Genomic DNA, 18,502 nt, shown 5'->3' with positions numbered 1-18,502 from the left:
ACACAAATGAACTCAGAAACCAAAAGACCTGTGCTGACGTTTGATGAAGGACAGATAAAATTTCAGAACTACTGCATAAAAGTTTCTTCTTTCTATGATTCATTTGCTTCAAGCACAGATTGGGGCAATTAAACTACTGTATATTGGGATGAAAATGAAAGAAACACCACTGCGACTCATCAGCAAAATAAAGTCATTCTTGAGTTTCGTGAGCTTAACAGAAGAATTTTACTCAAACGTCTTCAATAACAAAAAGTAATCTGAGGCAAAACTGAGGATGCTCACAAAGGCCCAACACTCAGCACACAGTGCCTAAGATGGCTCCTGCTGAAGCACACTGCTCTCAGTACTCCTCCAAGCATCGCAGCTGTTGACCATTCATACCTCACCAGTTTGCAGCATCCTCTGAGAAAGAACAGGCTCCACATCACTGAGTCTTCTACACACTGGAAGTCCACAAACTCCTTCATGGTGCAGTTTTGGACTCAAGACTGAAGTCAGAATGGGACCAACTCACAACCTGCCTCGTTTTGTGGACATCATCATAGCAAACTCCTAAATTGTCTGGCACTACTCCTACATTTTTTAACCAATTATTCTATGAATTTGTCAAATTACCCTTAAAATTCCAAAGTGTTTTGACATTCAAAACTATATGTCCCTAAGGAAAATCAAAACAAACAACAGCCCTACATGTCCTTTTTTTTTCATTTCCACTCTGAGCCATGTAATAATGACCAATTTCTACCTAGTGGATGATGTAAGGATTATGTTTGAACTTAAATAATTCCTCCTCTTCTATGGCATTTATCCTCTGACTGAATTTATAAAGATTAACGTATATCCCCTTCTCAACCTTTATTTTGCTAGGACAAGTGAACCATACTCTTTTAATCTGTTCTCGTAATACAGATTCTCCCAATCATCCTAGCAGTAATTCTTGGTACCTGCTTCACAATTTAAATTAATCCCTCTTGAACACGGATAGCCAGAACAACATACAATTTTTTGGTGTTTTACGTAGGGACAACAAAGTGTATCTTTACAAAAATCTCTCTTTGATTGCATGGGAATCACAGAAGCTTTTTTTCCTCTCCCTGTTTGGTATACCTCAGTTACACTGCTGCTCACTAATAGCAAGAGCTCTACATACCTGCATGCTCTTTAGATCCTGTATTTACCTGTGTACTTGTAGACAACAGTCCACAATTCAGCACGGAGTGATAAGCTGCAGAGAGAAGAGCTGTCTGCTTTTCCATTTAACAGCTGCTAGAAACATCAGCTTGGGGCTGATGTGTGGTTATAGGATATTAAGGAGAACTTTGTGCAAAGCAAAGTCATGGAAATGAATCAGAGCCCTTCAACTGGGGCAGAACTGGCCCTAGCACCTGTGGCTTCTAGACACCACCAGAACTAGTAAGAATCTGTTTTAAAAGGCCAAAATCTTACCAGTATGCATGCTAATCACTAGGGCTTGACCATGGATGACAAGCAGAAGGACATAGGCTCTGGAAGGTCAGTGATACACTACACACTATCAGTCCCCTGACCGAAACGTGGAGAACCTGTTCTCCTGGTCTGCTCACAATTCCCAGGAAGGAAAAAGTAGAAGGAAATATTCATAAAGCAGGCTAAAGACAGACAAATTATTTAGTTTTCTACAAGTCTGACCTGAGAACTACTCAAGAGTCATCGCGAAGAAATCTTGCATAGCTCTCAGACAAAACTATTCTAAAATTAATCTCAGGTTGGCCAATTCAATTAAAATCTGATTTATTTTTATTTTTTTCCTTTCTTGGCTATTTTTAGCACCTATGACATGGTTCAGAAAACAAACACTGAATGCAAAAAATATCTTGTTTAGGCTTGAACCACTTTGATGTGAATTCAGATTTCTCAACACGCAAAACGCCCTCTTGAAGAAAAAGCCAGTGCAATCCAAAGATTTTTTCCTAATGCTTACTTGGCAAAAAGAAACTGGGAAGGCATTCTTGGATTTGGATCTCTTGTTGCTCTTCAGCAAGCATCCCAATTACGTGCTGCTCTCATACACCCAAAACTCTGATGAGCCCTCATTACTATTTAGAAATGCATCTTTTCAATAGTAAAGCTGAACAGCCTCCCACCTTAAAAGCACTTCTGGTACATTTACGTTGTGATTTTCATATTTTTTAAATGTATGCTATTTGAATTATTTAAAGGGAAAAAAGAGGAGGATTATTTCATCTGGGAGTCACAGCTAAGCAGGGGGAATGTCCAAAATATAAAATATTAAATATTCCTAGTTGCAAATGTGAAAGCAAAAAAAGATAAAAAAATAAAAAACAAAAAACAAAAAAACCCCACCCCATGTTAACCATATTAAAATACTCCTTGCACAACAAAGAAATTATCTGTGATTTGCAAAATTAAAAATCATTTAACTTCATCCCATTTGGTTACATATAAATAAAACATCTGTATCAAATTGTTCTTATACATTACATAAAGGTCATCTCCATCGGGCTGGAGAGCTAGGTTTCCATGCTTCCAGTTTCCTTTTCAGACACAAAGCTGTGATCATACTTATTCCACAGTGTAATTTTAATCTCCTTGCCATCACTCTCTGAAATTCCTATCCCATATCTTGCTATCTGCTGTAGTGTCACTTCCATCTACCAGTATCTCTAACTGGAATTGTAACTTGAATTGGCTGTCTGCAATCTAGCACACGACAGTCCTCAATGCAGACTTGATCCACTCAAAGTTTCAGTTTTACATTTGGTATCAATTTGCCAGGCTATTGACCAGATCTTCCTTACGATTCCTCCACTCTTTAAAAAGATCTGCCTTTTCTTTTCTTCTCTTTTATTTTTTTTTCTTCTTCTCCAAAATAATACCGCATTCAAGATGAAGTTGGGCTTATTCTAAAGGTACTGCTATTCCCCCATGGCTGCAAACAGAGATTCCTTCATTCTCCTCAAAACGATTTCTGAAAATATTTTGTATTCTCAGAGATGAATATCCCCTAAAATAAATGACATTATTTAGCTATTCCTTATCTTTACTGCAATTTTTAGCACTGCCTACTTTCTTTTCTATTATGGTAGAAGAACAAATGCACCTATTTTGACAATAAGGTTCTGTCACTGTAGCAACTAACATGATCAATATGAATTCTGTAAGCGTGAAAGAAAAGAAAAAAGCAAAATACACACCAGTTCTGTGCATTATTTCTCAATCTCCTAATGAAAATTACGGCATTATTGAGATGTTCAAGGGCAGTATTTTGAAAAAGAAAATTCAATAGGGACAGAATATCTATGAAAGCCACTTTTTGCACAGGTGAAAGATTGAAGTCTGTACAGATCAGAACCTCTGTATGGATCAGAACTAAATGGGATGCCACCACAGCACTGAAATGTCAGCCTTCCACTCTGTCACCTCTTCCCATCCACGTCTGTCATTGCACAGAGCGCCCACTGCCTTCATCTCTGAATGACTGCAGTGAAAATGAAGCTGTTTAGCACTTTGTAGGATGCTACCGCTCATCGATAGCCTTCTCCCACTTTTAACAGGAGAAGAAGAAAAAAAACACCTTTATTTTAAGTCTGTCATGACAATTTTAACCAATTATATTGAAACTTTGCTGAGTGTTATTAAAAGAATGTGGTGCTACCTCTGACAGCATCCTGGATGGGGATGGTATTTAACCCCAGAGTTAGGGACGAAGATGATGCTGAGAAAAGGGAAGAGAAAAAGCATATGGAGATCTGAGGAAGAGTGCAGAAAGTGCAAAGCTGGGCTTCCATTTATTATGCTTTAACATAGGTAGCTTAAAATTGTATCAAATAGATGAAAACCTTTGATATTGTGGAAATTAAAGTAAAAATATATGATTTTTTTTTCTGTTCTCATTAGGTTTAGCTGAATTACTGCATTACGGATGGACTGTTCCTAGAAGAATTAAAAATGCCATCCGTATCTGCTCCTGATGAAGGTGTCATTTTCATTTCCTCTGCCATGACATCCCTCAAATGCCCACACACATCACAGCAAGGTAGTCTGCTCTCCATACAAGTTGCAGCACAATTATTATGCGTGGAAGTGCATAATAATCCAGTCCAGTCGTGACTCTACCACTGACTTCCTACATGAATATGCACGAATCAATTAAACCTCTGAACGCATCAATTTCCTTCTCAATGTAGTAATGATAATAATAATAATAGCTGCCCATAGTATAGGGCACCGCATGCAATATTTTTAATGCCTGCTAATGAAACGTGCTATTAATTATTAGATTGTGGTTTGGTTTTGAAAGCCAAGTAGGAGTGCTTCAACTTTGCATTCCAAGTGACACAACCCAAAATCCTGAGCTCTTCCAACAACCTGACTTGATGGAATTGCTTACAAGCAGTCCGGCAAATCCCACTTAGGAGTCAAACAGCAATTAAATTTGTATTGGGACTTGCAGATCGTGGCAGCTATGCTGCAGTGAGATTTGCAGCTAAGGGGTTAATGGGACGAGATGGGAGTGGTTACGGGCTCAGTGCCACAGGTTTTGCCCTTTGTGGCTTCTCACATCCCAGACTTGGAAAATATGAGCTGTGATACTGAGAAAGGTAAGAAGCCAGCACAGCCCCATAGTGATAAATGAGTTTGCATCATCTGTCATTAGAACTTCCTGCCAACAGGGTCATTCCCTATTAAATTACCACTTGTCAATGTTTAAAATACTGATTGATAAATGACTGTGCCAAAACTGATAACACGACAGCTTTTATTTTCTAATATTCCCCGTTACCACATTCTGCTACTTCAAGATACAGATATAGTGGGTTTTTGTTGGTTTTTTTTTTGCTTTTTCCCCAAGTACTTTAGTGAAAGACAATTTAATCTAATAGAAACCTAACAGGTACTGTATAATGATTGGTCCTGATATACATTATATACTATTCTTCTTGCCAAAATAAACCTACTGGCGATTTAGTGATACGGGTAGATCCAAGTTTCACATTTCATCAAATGCTAGTAATCTGTTTTATCAATATAAACTGCATTTTAATGAAAAAATTCTTTTCTTCAGTACACTTCACTTTTAATGCCCCAGAGTATAATAATTCGTTCATGCTGTAGAACAAGAATGTTTTACAAGACCTTAACTCTCCAGAGAAATTTCTCTGTAAATACAAAATGCAAGTTTTATGGGAATGTGTTGTATGCAACATGAGCAGTACCCAACATAATAAAAAACTAGGTTGCACAGAGAATTCTGCTTAAGTATCCTTATGAGCTATTGTGGGACTAAATGGTTATTATGGCAGCATTGAGTTGAATACCTATCCGACAGATAAAAGAGAGTCAGTAAAATTATTTCTGCCTCTGAACAGATAAAAAGAAATGAGTTTTTTTTAGAAAGTTTTGCAAAATAAATACATCCCAGCAGACAATCCAGCCAGGCTCTCCTTTAGGAGGGCACAGTTGCTCTGCTGCTGGAGAACTGTGGGGACAACTCATCTATTTGGCTCCTGAATTGTAAGCAATGGGGTGCTCTGGGGCAATGGATACCCCCTAGGGCTAGAATAGGAACTCTGGCATCATCCCCTGGAGGCACAGAATGCGAGTACTGAAGGAAGCACCAGTGACTGGGGATGCTCGAGCCTCCCTTCATCCCATTCACCTGATTTTCAGCTAAAATCCTCCACGTTGTGCCTTTCTAAGCCAACACTGTACTTCCCTCCCAATAGGTGTCATGTCCCAGATCTTATGAGCATCCCTCCTGCCTGCCAACGCCAGCCCTCAAACTCTGCTTGAAGCAGGTGAGGAGGAAAGCCATTCAGTGGAGCAATTTCCACCATCTAGTTCTTCAGCAGCAAGCCCCAAGGTAGGAGCAGGCTATTGGAGTTATCTAATTATGCTAATTACCCATAAACTGTGGTGACAGGGAGGCTATGACTACCAGAGAGCACCATGGAGATGCCCAAGCCACCTCTAAGTGCAGCAGGTAGCCTCAAAGCCAGAATCACTATCATTAGCATCATACTCCACCTAAGCTAATAAATGCTTCTGCATGGAAAGCTAATTAGCCAACAACTGCATTTCTAAGGCATATTGCTTCCAACACACAAGACTGTTAGTGAGAGCTCACTTGGGTACCACTGCAAAGCACCTCTTGGTGCCACACAGCCACATCTCCAGTTCCTGTCCATAGTTTGTGTTTGGACATTCAGGTCTGCCCCTGGTTGTGGGCATTACTATTTTCCATGACTGCAAAGCTACTGTGTGGTGTTAATTACAGAAGAAGGGTGAGTTAGTTATCAAGCTCTTAGTTATCTAAACAGAGGTCTCAGCTTCAGCCCTGCAAGCCTCATCCCAGTGATGCAAGTCACAAGAATTATTGCTTTCTTTCCCCAAAACAGGCTCCTCCCCACATGACAGTGATGTTTCTTTACAAGAGATACTGTCAGTGCCATTTAGAAACCTGTGTTTAGTCAGAAGCTCCCTTGACTGTTCATACAGCATTCTCAAAATCGCAAAATCCTGTCTCTCTTACACTATAGCTAACAAATATAAAATCAAATGGTTGAAAACGTCCTGTTAACTGTACTATGTTATAAAAGCAAATTAAGAAACAACATTCTAAAATGTTTAATTCTGCTCCTAAATGCGTAATGCAGACAGCTTGAGACACCAGCTAACAAGTTCCACTTAAAAGAAACCACTGCCATCTTCTGCTGTCATCCCATGTGCTCCTCATGTTTCTTTTATATTAGCCCACTTTAATCCAATCTGCGTGTTGAGCTCTTAGGAACATTAATTCATTCTTGCTTATAAAAGTATCTCCCTTTTCTACCGCATCGTGGTGATGGTAAAGATATACCACAATTAGGGGACTAGTGATAATAACTAAGATCTGTCTTACAATTTGCATTGGAACGAATTGCATGGAGCACCCAACCTGACCCAGCTTTGCCAACTACCAGGGATGGAATGGATGCAGACAGAATGAGAGAATGCACTCAAAATACCAGCAGAGGTGTTCCAGCAGGGCTTGCTGGCAGAATGAGAGGCAGCTGCCAAGGATAACATCATTAGAAAGGGAGTTTTGCTCTCGGATTGTAGTTTCTGTGTGCACAAATAAAAATACATTATATCAAAATAGATTTTATCGATCCTATAGGAAAAAAAAATTCCTTTTTATTACATTATAATAGAAAATAAATTGAAATTTAATAAACGACAACGTAAGTGTGAATTACAACATATTTAATTCACTGTGATGTTGAAGAAAAAAGGCCTGATGCACAGCACATATGGCATGTAAGATCAGCTATGGGTGTACATCTCTTGCAATACCTATGCACTATGAAGTGACATAAACTTGGAATGTTATTTGTTTATAAGCTTAGAAGTCTGGTAATATATATTTCTACATAATAAATGTATATCAGAACATATATAAAGGAGAATTTAAAATCTGAAATGAGGGAGGATGAATCCATATGGAACAGCTGTGGTACCACAGGGTCCAGTATGGAAGCTAGTCATTGTCAGAGCCAGAAAATGGGAGGATTAGCTCCACACATTGCTTACTCTGCTGAATCCTCAAATCTTTTCATCTCCTCTCATGCCAGATAAGGACCACTGTCTGTGTTTGCTCAGGGAACAACAAGAGGTGCCCCTATGACAAATGTTTTTCATAAAATAATTCTCTTCACAAAATGCATTGGTAACTTCTTGTAAGTATGAGAAAAGCAGTGATTAGATGCCCATCTGAAATATTTAATTACACATTACGTGTATGTGTAATGCTACATCTCTCCTTAGCCATTTTCCTTCGTCCTGATGCGATCATTCACTGCACTGCTTGTGTCAGTTTGCACAGCCACCATCCACAGTAATCACATTAACAGGTAAACACATGACAGTATTTACTTGTTTGACATGCTCTTTTAACACAGTTTTTTGATCAAAGGTCAGATGTATCTCCTTGTATTTTACCCTACAATCTCGGTGCTGATCTAAAATAATCTTTACACGATCACTAGCACAAGCGTGAGGATGATTTCTTCGATCACTTCTGTCCACATGAAGGTTCCATTTGAGACACACACACCCTTTGACATTCACACGCGAAATAAAAGAGGTCAGAGTAAAGAGAAAAAACCACCCCTGCTTATTTTGCCTTCAGAATTTTTAAATATTTCCCCAACATCTCAGCAAAATTATGCATTTTAAAAAGACTGCAGGCACTGAAATGATTGTCAGTCATGCAAATAATCACTTACTTACACTGTATGAGTTTGGTTTGGATAAAGCAAATTACCATTTGAAAATAACTTGAAAAACACTCTGGGCTAAGAGCTTGCTTTATAAATTTTAGCTTGGCCACAATTTTTCTTAACCTTTTTCTCCTCAATCTCCATTCTGTCATTATAGCAATTCAGTCTAAATTAAAAAAAAACAAAAACAAAACAAAGAAAAAACAACAAAACCAAAAAACTGTCACAGTTGCATTCACCATCATTGAAAGCATGATCCTGTAAAGAAATAGTCCGTATGGGCTGCAGTTGAAGGTCAAAACCTAAAGAATTTCAGAGTTATGCAGAGGATTGCCACAAGACTTTCCCAGGTACATCAAAAACCACGAGGCACTTTTACAATGGTTCGGTATTGAATACGTGAAACACCCACTGCATTCCCTCACTTTAAAGGCATGGTCTCTAAGAAGCAATAGTAGGTTTGCAGAGAGGTACAGGTAATGATCTCTTCTGCCACCCTGAGAGACAAGGCCCCAAGCAGCACTGGAGGATTTTAACACGCTTGCCAAACACATAGCTTTAAGACTTCACGCCAGACACGGATTTTTAAAGGATTTGCATCAGTCCTTTAGAATATGTTTGCCTAGTGACTGAAATGCAAACCTTGCTCTGCAACATCAATAGCATGCATGGCCTGATACTAAAAATCTCTCTACCCCGAACTGCCACAAACATACACTCAGTCTTTGAAGTGGCTGTAAGTACAAGCAGGTCAGGACAAACATCTCATGTGACCAGAACTGTCAGCAGATCAGAACACAGACTCTTGCAGTCACGATGCTGCTTTCCACCCTTACTCCAACAAAGCACGTACCCAGCATCAAGTCATTTTTAAGAGTATAATCAAATTGCAGAATCAAACCTATCTCTATTTAGTATCGGTCCCATCGAAGCAAAGTTCCTGTTCAGTGGGAGGAAAGTTCCTTATAATAGGAAAAACAATTGTGCCAGGTTTAATCAAAAGTGAAAGGGATCTGGTGAATGTTCCCTTTGAGCCACATAACCCGCTGCTAATTTCAGGATGGGCTCTGAAACAAGGGTAATAAAAAACGTCCTTCGTAGTAACTGAGGAAGACTGAAGAGCAACTGCAAGCTGCAGCTAATGCCAAAATCTGCAAGTCTGCTCCGTGCTACTGAAACGCTTTTCACCTACCTGGGAAGCAATAAAAAGAGAGGTAGGGGAGGGGGGAAGGAATAAAATCCCACTACAACATACCAAGGGAAATATAGCTTCTCGACTACAGCCTTATCGCTGTTAGTGTTCTCTAGAATTTCTTTCTCCTCCTTGACCTCCCCTGTACAAACAAACAGATGGAGTTGAGGCACAGTCAACTTTTTAAAAACTAAAACAAGTGGGAAATTATTCACACCGAGCGATGAGGGTTTCTATGCTGCCCCAGCAGCCTCTGATTGCTGAAATATACTTACTAAGGGAGAGTGCCTATCTTCCAGCTCTTTACTTTAACAACGCTGTAACTGATTAGTTAAAGCTTCACCATAAATAGGTAGTTTTGACAGACTGAAGGCAATTTATGACGTGGAAAATGTACTGACCTGCTCACATCAGGAAACCTGACTGGAAAATAAAGAACTTGGCACTTCGGTCTGATTATTTTTTCCAAATCCTTAGGTCTGTGGTCAGGAATCAGCTTCATAAATTTTCCAATGGACGTAAGAAATGATTCCATATTAAAAGCAGAGTTGAACACCACAATATCAGCAACCAAACTGTAAAAAGCAGTGAAGGTTAATGAGCACGCTGCTGTTGCTAAAGGAGCTGAGCTATTTTAAATGCAATGAAAACAGGATACACATTCTCATATACAAAATGTATAATGGAAATGCCAATTAATATTAGCCTTTTCAGGTGAACCAGAAGTAGCATACATACCTTAATCAGAAATGTTCCAATTCCCGTGTTTTTATACTTTGCATTATTTTTGAACTTTTTAAAAGCAAATAACAATGTATTATTATCAACCTAAAGGAGCAGATCCCATTCTATCCACAGTTCACCTTCCATTTATAACATGGGTAAGACTAATATTATTATCCTTGTTTTTCCAGAGCCCTACAAACAGATCAGGGGCACTGCAATATGTCTTTGGCAGAACCTGGAAGAAGACTCCTCACAGAAAACACTTTGTACTGAAAGACAACATCTGTTTACATGGGTGGATAGTGAAAGGACAAGGAAGAATGGTTTCAAACTGAAACAGGGGAGGTTCTTAATACAGAGGAAGTTTTTCACACAGAGGGTGGTGAGGCACTGGAACAGGTTGCCCAAGGAGGCTGTGGATGCCCCATCCCTGCAGGCATTCAAGGCCAGGCTGGATGTGGCTCTGGGCAGCCTGGGCTGCTGGTTGGTGACCTGCACACAGCAGGGGTTGGAACTGGATGAGCACTGTGCTCCTTTTCATCTCATGGCCATTCTGTGATTCTGTGATTCCATTCTATGACAACTTACCTTTGGTTAACCTAACTTTGACTGGCCAAGTGGACCAGGGACTGGGATAACAAAGATTAACGGTTTTGTTTTTTAACCTGTGCACAAAAAGTACACGCACTAAACAAAATGGAGATACCACATAGTACACAGAATCAAATAAAAAGAAAAAAAAGGTTTGGTACATTAATATGTTGTATTGCTCCTTAGCGCTGTGTTCTAAAATCAATCAGATCAAGAGATTTCAGAAGCAGCTGAAATAGTAACTTAAGAAATATTCCTTAACTGAGAGTTGGTCAGGAGACAGTAAAAAGCTACTGAGTCCCTGAAGGCCCTGAAGTATCTGGAACTGTGCATGGGAAGCTCTGACACAGCCTTGGCTGCCCTGGCAAATGCAGCGCTGATGGAGGTAAGGTTGGCACCTAGCAAAGGCTCCAGACATTTCCACCTCTCTTTGTCTCATATACTGAGCCTCATCTGTTCAGCTTCATCCTGGAGGCTGTGCATAGCACTGCAAGCCTGAATGCCCTTGTCATCCTTGCAGCCCAGTCAGCTACAAGGAAAGGAATTCCACCATTGAAACGTGTGACTTTATTACCAGTATCATCGCAACACTTCTGGATCATTAAGGAGAAAATAAAATCTCCCTTAATGACTCAAGAAGATTCCAAGTGCTCCACTTTCAATTTTCTCCAAAACATCTATGCAAAACAGCATGGAAAGATAGAGTTGGAAATATACCGATATAAAGATAGATCTGGAAATATGTATTTTCGTGTTTCTAGTATTTCCAACAGATTTGGAAGATGGAAGATGGCATTTCCTTGCAGATGACCACTGGGTAGTTACACACTGCACTGAGGAGATGGCTTTCATTTGCTCTTAAAAATGGGGTTTATACAGCAACAAAAAATGAAAGATGGAAATTACATAATTATACAGAGGTGCTACTGGAGGCTGAAGGAAATGGAATGGAGCATCTATAGAAGGCTTTTAGGGGGAGGTGAGGCAAAATAATTTTATGATTTTAAAAATGTGTGCTTTGAAGATAATGTCTGTCAGCTTACAATAGAAAAATAACTGCTGTAAGAAAGCAAAACATACATAAAAAAATATTCCTTACCTCAGTGCCACAAAAAGACATCTTCATGGTGTAAAATCTGAAAATGGCTGCTAAAGCTTTATTGGATTGCTCACTATCCTCTCCCACTCCACTGCTCAAGCAGTGAAACATGTGCAAATGCAGCAGTAGCAGCAGCAGGATGGCCAGAGTGTACCCTGAGAAATTTGACTATCAACTGGCCTACATTATAATGATACAAAAGCTTAACTTACACCTTCAAATGCTCAATCCCTGGTCCTCAGAATTCTCCAAATAGCAGTTAGGAAAGAAAAGATCATTCAAATCAATTTATTCCAGTTCTCAGAACGACTCAGTTTTGCTGTTTCACTTAGGTATGTACAGAGTCTAACCACAAAGCTTTTCAGTGTGGTGGTTATTAACTTCTTTCATTAACTTAGATTCAAGAAATACATTTGTTTTTAGCAACAATAAAGGACCGCAGCCTTTAAAATGTCTGGGTATTTTAGCACTGCACAATTTCTGAATACCAGATGAAAAAAATACAAGGATTTATCTGGTATGTTTACTGCCCTCTCTTCACTAGAAAAGTGCAGCATTACGTTTTAATTTCTGTTTATTTCCCTAAAACCCTCTCTATAATTTCAGTTGGATGCAGTAAAAGCTATGGCCAAGCAGGAGGTGCTTAGCTGGGCTTTGCTAAGCAGATATGAAACAAAGCATCTCGCTCATGACAGCCAAGATAGGGGCAAAACCACACAACTATCAGGTATGCCAAGTAGCCCATCAGAATCACAGGACAGCTCGGGTTGGAAGGGACCTTAAAGATTACCTTGTTCCATGCCCATGCTGTGGGCAGGGCTTCCAGCCACCACTGGTGCTGGTTTCACTGCTCTTTTATACATTGAGATGAGTGGATAGAGGATGTGGTTTTAGCCAGAACACTTTTCTCAGCTCCTCTTTGGGGTGCTGTTTGTACCTCTGCTTGCTACAGTCTCTTCAGTTCAGTGGAGGGGGACTCCTCAGGGCTGGCAACGCTGAGCATCGACACGTAGAAGGACACATTAAACAACACAGAGAGGTGTGAGAAACACATACCATGAAAGAATCTGGTTGTATCCATACTGGAAATCCCTTTCCTTGCACTTCTGGACAGGATACGCCAATTGGTTCTCATGGAAGTAGAGGACCTTTTTCAATTTGCCCAGGTCAGGGCGCAGGGCAGCGAGTTCAGCCAGGTTAAGCACAGAGCTTGCAAAGAGGATCCTGGAAACAAGGAGAGCAGTGTTTACTGCCTGTGAGCATGCTCACAGGGGTCACCCCTTACCCTTCGCCTCCCCTTCTCCCCTCCAAGAAAAACATAACCCCTATAGGGACACATCAATAGCTAAGCCTTAATACCATGTAGCAGCATTCGAAGTTTTGATCTCTTAAAAAGCAGCTGCTAAGAACCCAACTAGAAAAGCACTGAATCTCATTGGTCTTCCCAGCTCAGTTACAGAGAGATGCAAAATAAAAAAGCTGGATGGATTTTATTGAAAAAGGCAAGAAAAGCTGTATCTGAAGGACAAATGGAACAAAGATAAGGCTGACTAGGGAATACTTTGCTTGCCAGTTTCATTACACTTTACTTCTTTATGCAACCAACTACTGAAATTCAATATATGAGCAGGAATGGCACATGTTCGTGTTATGACATAAACCCTTTTGATTTATGCAGTACACTTATCTAGTGTAGTCTCTTTTTTCACCCTTTTGCTATGTTTTATTTTCTCATTTTTCTAAGGTATCCCATATATGAAATGTCTGTATCCTCACACCCCAGTATCGCCGTAGCACTCTTGCTATTCCACAGTCTACAGCATTGCTCACATCCATCAGGTATATTAAGCAGGCACAAACAACACTAACAAGCTGGTATCTCAGCCTTGTATAACCTAACAGGCTATCAGAAAATGGCCTTATTTAAATACATAATAGCAAATTGTGGCCCTGCTGAAAACAGTGGCAGATTTCCCATAATTTCTCCACAATTATATGAGTGCCTCCTGTCCCTTGGTCAGCACAGCCTCCAAATCAACTGAGTCCTGAAACTCTAGAGAACCACAGACACTCATGTTATAAATTTCTCATCATTAAGGATAAAAAAAAGTATAGGGATCAGGTATTTTATTGCACGTTAAACATTAAGCTTTAATGCAGTACTTCTTAACGTAGCACGTTTCTGACATTTTGGGGGGCTATTTGCCATTTCAAGAATTTCAAGATTTGTGAAATGCTTCATTTTTCTAAAATCTTTTCAATTTTTTTTTTCTCTTTTTACATAGATTTAGTGTTCAAGAATACAGCTGAGCTCGCATCATTAACATTATAACCTTCCAACTCTGGCTATCAAACTTAAAACTTGTGAATTCCCTCAAATATCCACACTCACACATCATATATGTACCATAACGTTACCTTTGCTACTACCCACACTGTCTCTAAGTAATCTGCATGTAGAGAACAAACACTTCCTAGAGAACTCATCCTGCATCCGTCTTCATCAGTGCGAATCAATGCTAATCTGAAAGGCTTACCAAAGTAAAAGATGAATGTGACTGCTTTGCTCATCAAATATTTGGTACTTTAAAGGGACTGTTAAACAGAATAGCAATGAAGACACAAGCACTGCTTTGCCACGAGCCACCCAAAGACCAAGAAAGCACTTGTTAGGTAAGTCACAACTTGTTTGCCATGTGGAATGACAGCCCATGGAGCACACCATGACTGGGGCCAGGCTCCAAGCAGATGGGAGAAGGCTTCCTACAGCAGGTACAATGCACCTAACATGCAATAAGACTGCAAAAATACGGTTATTGGCTGCTTGGAAAAATGCTGGACTGCCTCATGGCTTATCCTTTCTTTTTCATACCACAGGTATCTCAGAAATTCTTTCTGCAATGAGCTGGGAAGAAAACTGAAATGGTGCAAGAGAGAGCCTATAAACTCAGCTGTGTTTGAATGAGGAAGGAAAGGAAGAGATGGCACATGGGGACAGAAAGCAGGGGCAGCAGCACAGAGCAGGACACAAATGCCACGGTGGGAAGAGCATGGTGTAGGTGTCAGGGCCATGAGACAGCAGGAGCTGAGGTTGAAGCCTGGTCACAGCCACACAGCTCTGCAGCATCCTAATCCACTCAGGTGGATAAAGGCAGAGCAATATGAATAAAGATGTTTATATCCACAGGAAAGGAACGTAATTCTTGCAGACAAATCAAAGGAAGCTGAGTTGGACTAGATCACTTTTAAAGGTCCCTTCCAACTCTAAGGATTCTGTGATTCTGTGATTGAATACACAGAACATCGGACATCAGGGGGAAATTCTTTACCCAGAGACTGGTGAGGCACTGGAACAGGCTGCCCAGAGAGGTTGTGGATGCCATGTCCTTGGAGGTGTTCAAGGCCAGGTTGGATGGGGCCCTGGGCAGCCTGGTTTAGCATTAAATGTGGAGGTCGGTGGCCCTGTATGTGGCAGAAGGGTTGGAGATTCGTGATCCTTGAGGTCCCTTCTAACCCTGGCCATTCTGTGATTCTGTGATTGAATACAACAGCACCATTGCAGAGAGCCAGAGGCAGGCTTCTTTTAAGGCAAAAAGGAGCAAAACTTGGGAAGCATGTGAGAGCCAGACCTAAATTTTCCACAGTGTAAATGAGAAGCGATAAGAATTAACAAGCAGATCGCTTAGGACTGCCCAGCTCATACATAAATCAGTGCCAAGAGAAAACTGTTGCAATTACTAGAAAATTCTGATTTAGAAGCTGAAATGACACTGTTTACATTTCTTACGGCAAATAAAGCGTTGAATTGGTAACAGGTTAGAAAACACCTTTCCTCATTCACTTGCATCACTTCTCAGCGCTTCGGTTCGCTTCCAGAACCGAACTCAATGGGCACCAGAATGCTCCTCTCTTTGTTTCTTTGCTGGCATAATAGCTGCTAACTACCAGCACAAAGCACTTTCTCCAGCTTTGCGAGCCTAAATAGCACCTGACAGCCCAAGTCACTGTGAACGTGCCCACAGAGCAGCTGCGGACGTGGCTAATGGACTCGTGCAGGGCACTGGAGGATACGCTGCCGTGGGTTTCCACTTAACACCTATTACAAGGGGAAGAAGGGAAAGTTTATTATAATGTAACGTGAGACATAAATATATGTCAGTTGTCATTCTATGTGACACTGACTTTCATTTTACCTCGGGTTATTATTTAAGTAATAAATCCTAACAAGGTGAGCTTTATCATCCCACCGAGTGTATCCGGGAGGTAGAGACACAAGGTGATAGCAAGAACGCTCCAAACATGATAATTCCTGACAGCTGCTGCTTGAGCACAAGTTAAATTGAACAGTTTATCTCAGCATAAAGATGTTATAAGGTTTTATGTTTAATTTAAAAAAATTAACATAAAACCCAGAGAAAGCAGAGTTAGGCAATCTTTCACAAACATGACATACTACAATCACTGTATAAGCTGGATTAGTACTTATTACCATGCTACTAGAGAATTAAGCTGTTTTTAGACCACCAAAGAGCTTTAAATTGCAACTTTTGTCTCTGTAAGAGAAACCTATATTTAAAACGTCTGCTAAATTCAAATTAACTGCTACATCATTAGCTTGCCACCTCACAAAAAAACACATTTAAACTGCTATTACAGTATTCTTATCCAAACCTATCACTGCTGCAACACATAATACAACAGTAGCTCTCCATGAATACAATGTGCAAAGTGTCACAGAGCTGAAGGTCATGCTGGTAATGCCCCAGCTGTCCTCCCCAGGATAACCCTGGGCACTTTGCAGCCATCAGGATGTGGTGCCCAGCAGCACCAGCACCTTGGAGGCCAGCCAGACTGCAGGGCCACCCTCTACATAGACTCTGGTTTTACGCTAAGATTGTGCTTAATTTGAAGCACTTAATTGTCCTCCTGACTTCTGAGGGAACTACTTACGTGAATTAAGTTAAGCAGGTGCTTAATTCATACAAATATTCATGGGAAGGAGGCCGAGCAGGCTTGCAGACTGAGAGCAGCGTTGTGTGTGCAGAATGACCTGACCTTTGTTTTGCCCGTTGTTTAATTTCAAAAAGCTGAAAAGGACTAAAATTGCAAAAAATTAAAAAACAGTAACAGCATTTATATCATCAGCCGACAATACGTATCAGCCTGATCTGAGTTTCCATTTATACCAAGCAAAATACAAAAGTAAAGGTGCTACAATATTTTTGTTTTGTTTAATAGATCTTTGTGCCACGTAAGCGTGATTTACTCTTTTAAGAAACTGTCCTAAACCTTTCAATTAAATCCCCATGCAACCTAACTAAAAACACATTTTGCCTTCCCCTTGGGAACACAATGCACATTTACCTATCTGTGCATCCGGAGACGGAACCCTCTGAGCTCGCTGAGCTTCCAGCACAGAGCACATCGAAAGCACAGCTGATTGGCACTGGGACCCTTGTAGCCTAGCAAGGGGCACTGCTGGAGGGAAGAGAATGAGCATCCACACAGAACACACTGGTGGAACCCACAAGGAGCAGTGAGTCCAACACCCAGCTCCACACTTGGGTACCACCCAAACCCCACTGCTCCTTTAGCGACACAGCCTTTCCCAAACACGCAGGCTGCATTGTCTTCATGCTCCTCAAGAACAAACCCGAGGGTTCTGGTCCCTCCATCTCATCCCCTAGCACACCCGTGGTTTCAATCCAGTCATTTGGACACGTCCACTGATTTGCCTTAAAGGTGTGTTTCTCAACTCCAATCCGCACGTCAAATAGCATTACTAACATGTGCAATGCTAAACAGATCAGTTAGCTTCATTCAGTGCCACACATTCTTTCAGGATCAACCTGCCTACCTGTGCGACCTGCTGTAGGGAACCTGCTTTGGCAGGGGGGTTGGACACGATGATACCTGGAGGTCCCTTCCAACCCCTACAATTCTGTGATTCTGTGCTTTTATCACTGTACCAAGAATACAGTGATCTTAATCGGATACAAAACGCTTTTTCAGTTCCCATTGAACAATAGATGCTCCTGAATTTCCAAATAATAAATACTGATCAACGATAATATATGACAGTACACAACGTAATATAAATTAACTCTAATTTTTTTGGACATGCAATGCACGAATGTCAAAAATGCTTATACATCCTATAATACACATCTCGTAAATTACACTTTTATAGATAGAGCGTAATTTGAAATGTTTACAGAAATAATTAAGTCTTACCACTCGAACATGCCTTATTTTTCAAAACAAATCACAAGGGCTGTCATGCCTTTCATCTTAATTAGCCCACGTGTTTGTCTTATTTATTTGTTATGTACTTTCATAAACGTTTACAAATATTAATCGTAAAGAAAAATATTTTTTCCTCTTGCTGTAATTACTGTACAGAGCACAGCGATAGATATTCATGGCTCCTACCAGTTCAATAGTTTGGGATGTGGAGCTAGTCTTGTATATTAAAATACATTATAAATGAATATTTTCTTTTAAACTCATACTTCGCGTGCCTTTTGTTACGCTTGTATTTAAAATGACATCCTCTCTTCCTTGTTTTATAGTACAGTACTCAGGACAAGAGTTGAAATTCTTCCTCCTGCTGTCACAGACCTCGGTTCC

At 40.3% G+C, this 18,502-nt stretch overlaps 1 protein-coding gene across 10 annotated transcripts in view; it reads right to left on the bottom strand.

Annotated features, from left to right (window-relative positions):
- Positions 1 to 18,502, bottom strand: part of GTDC1 (glycosyltransferase like domain containing 1) — a 163,607-nt gene that overhangs the window by 69,520 nt on the left and 75,585 nt on the right. For all 10 annotated transcript variants that reach the window (XM_052676142.1, XM_052676140.1, XM_052676134.1 and 7 more), the window contains 2 exons: positions 12,929 to 13,096; positions 9,858 to 10,031 (listed from right to left, as the gene is read on the bottom strand). In XM_052676142.1, the coding sequence (XP_052532102.1) occupies positions 9,858 to 10,031; positions 12,929 to 13,096 (342 nt within the window). The remainder of the gene's footprint in view (positions 1 to 9,857; positions 10,032 to 12,928; positions 13,097 to 18,502) is intronic.

The sequence above is a fragment of the Tympanuchus pallidicinctus genome, unplaced genomic scaffold (assembly GCF_026119805.1).
Source record: "Tympanuchus pallidicinctus isolate F22 unplaced genomic scaffold, pur_lepc_1.0 scaffold15, whole genome shotgun sequence".
Taxonomy (NCBI): Eukaryota; Metazoa; Chordata; class Aves; order Galliformes; family Phasianidae; genus Tympanuchus; species Tympanuchus pallidicinctus.
The sequence above is the reverse complement of the archived record's forward strand: the minus strand, read 5'-3'. Positions and strand labels throughout refer to the sequence as shown.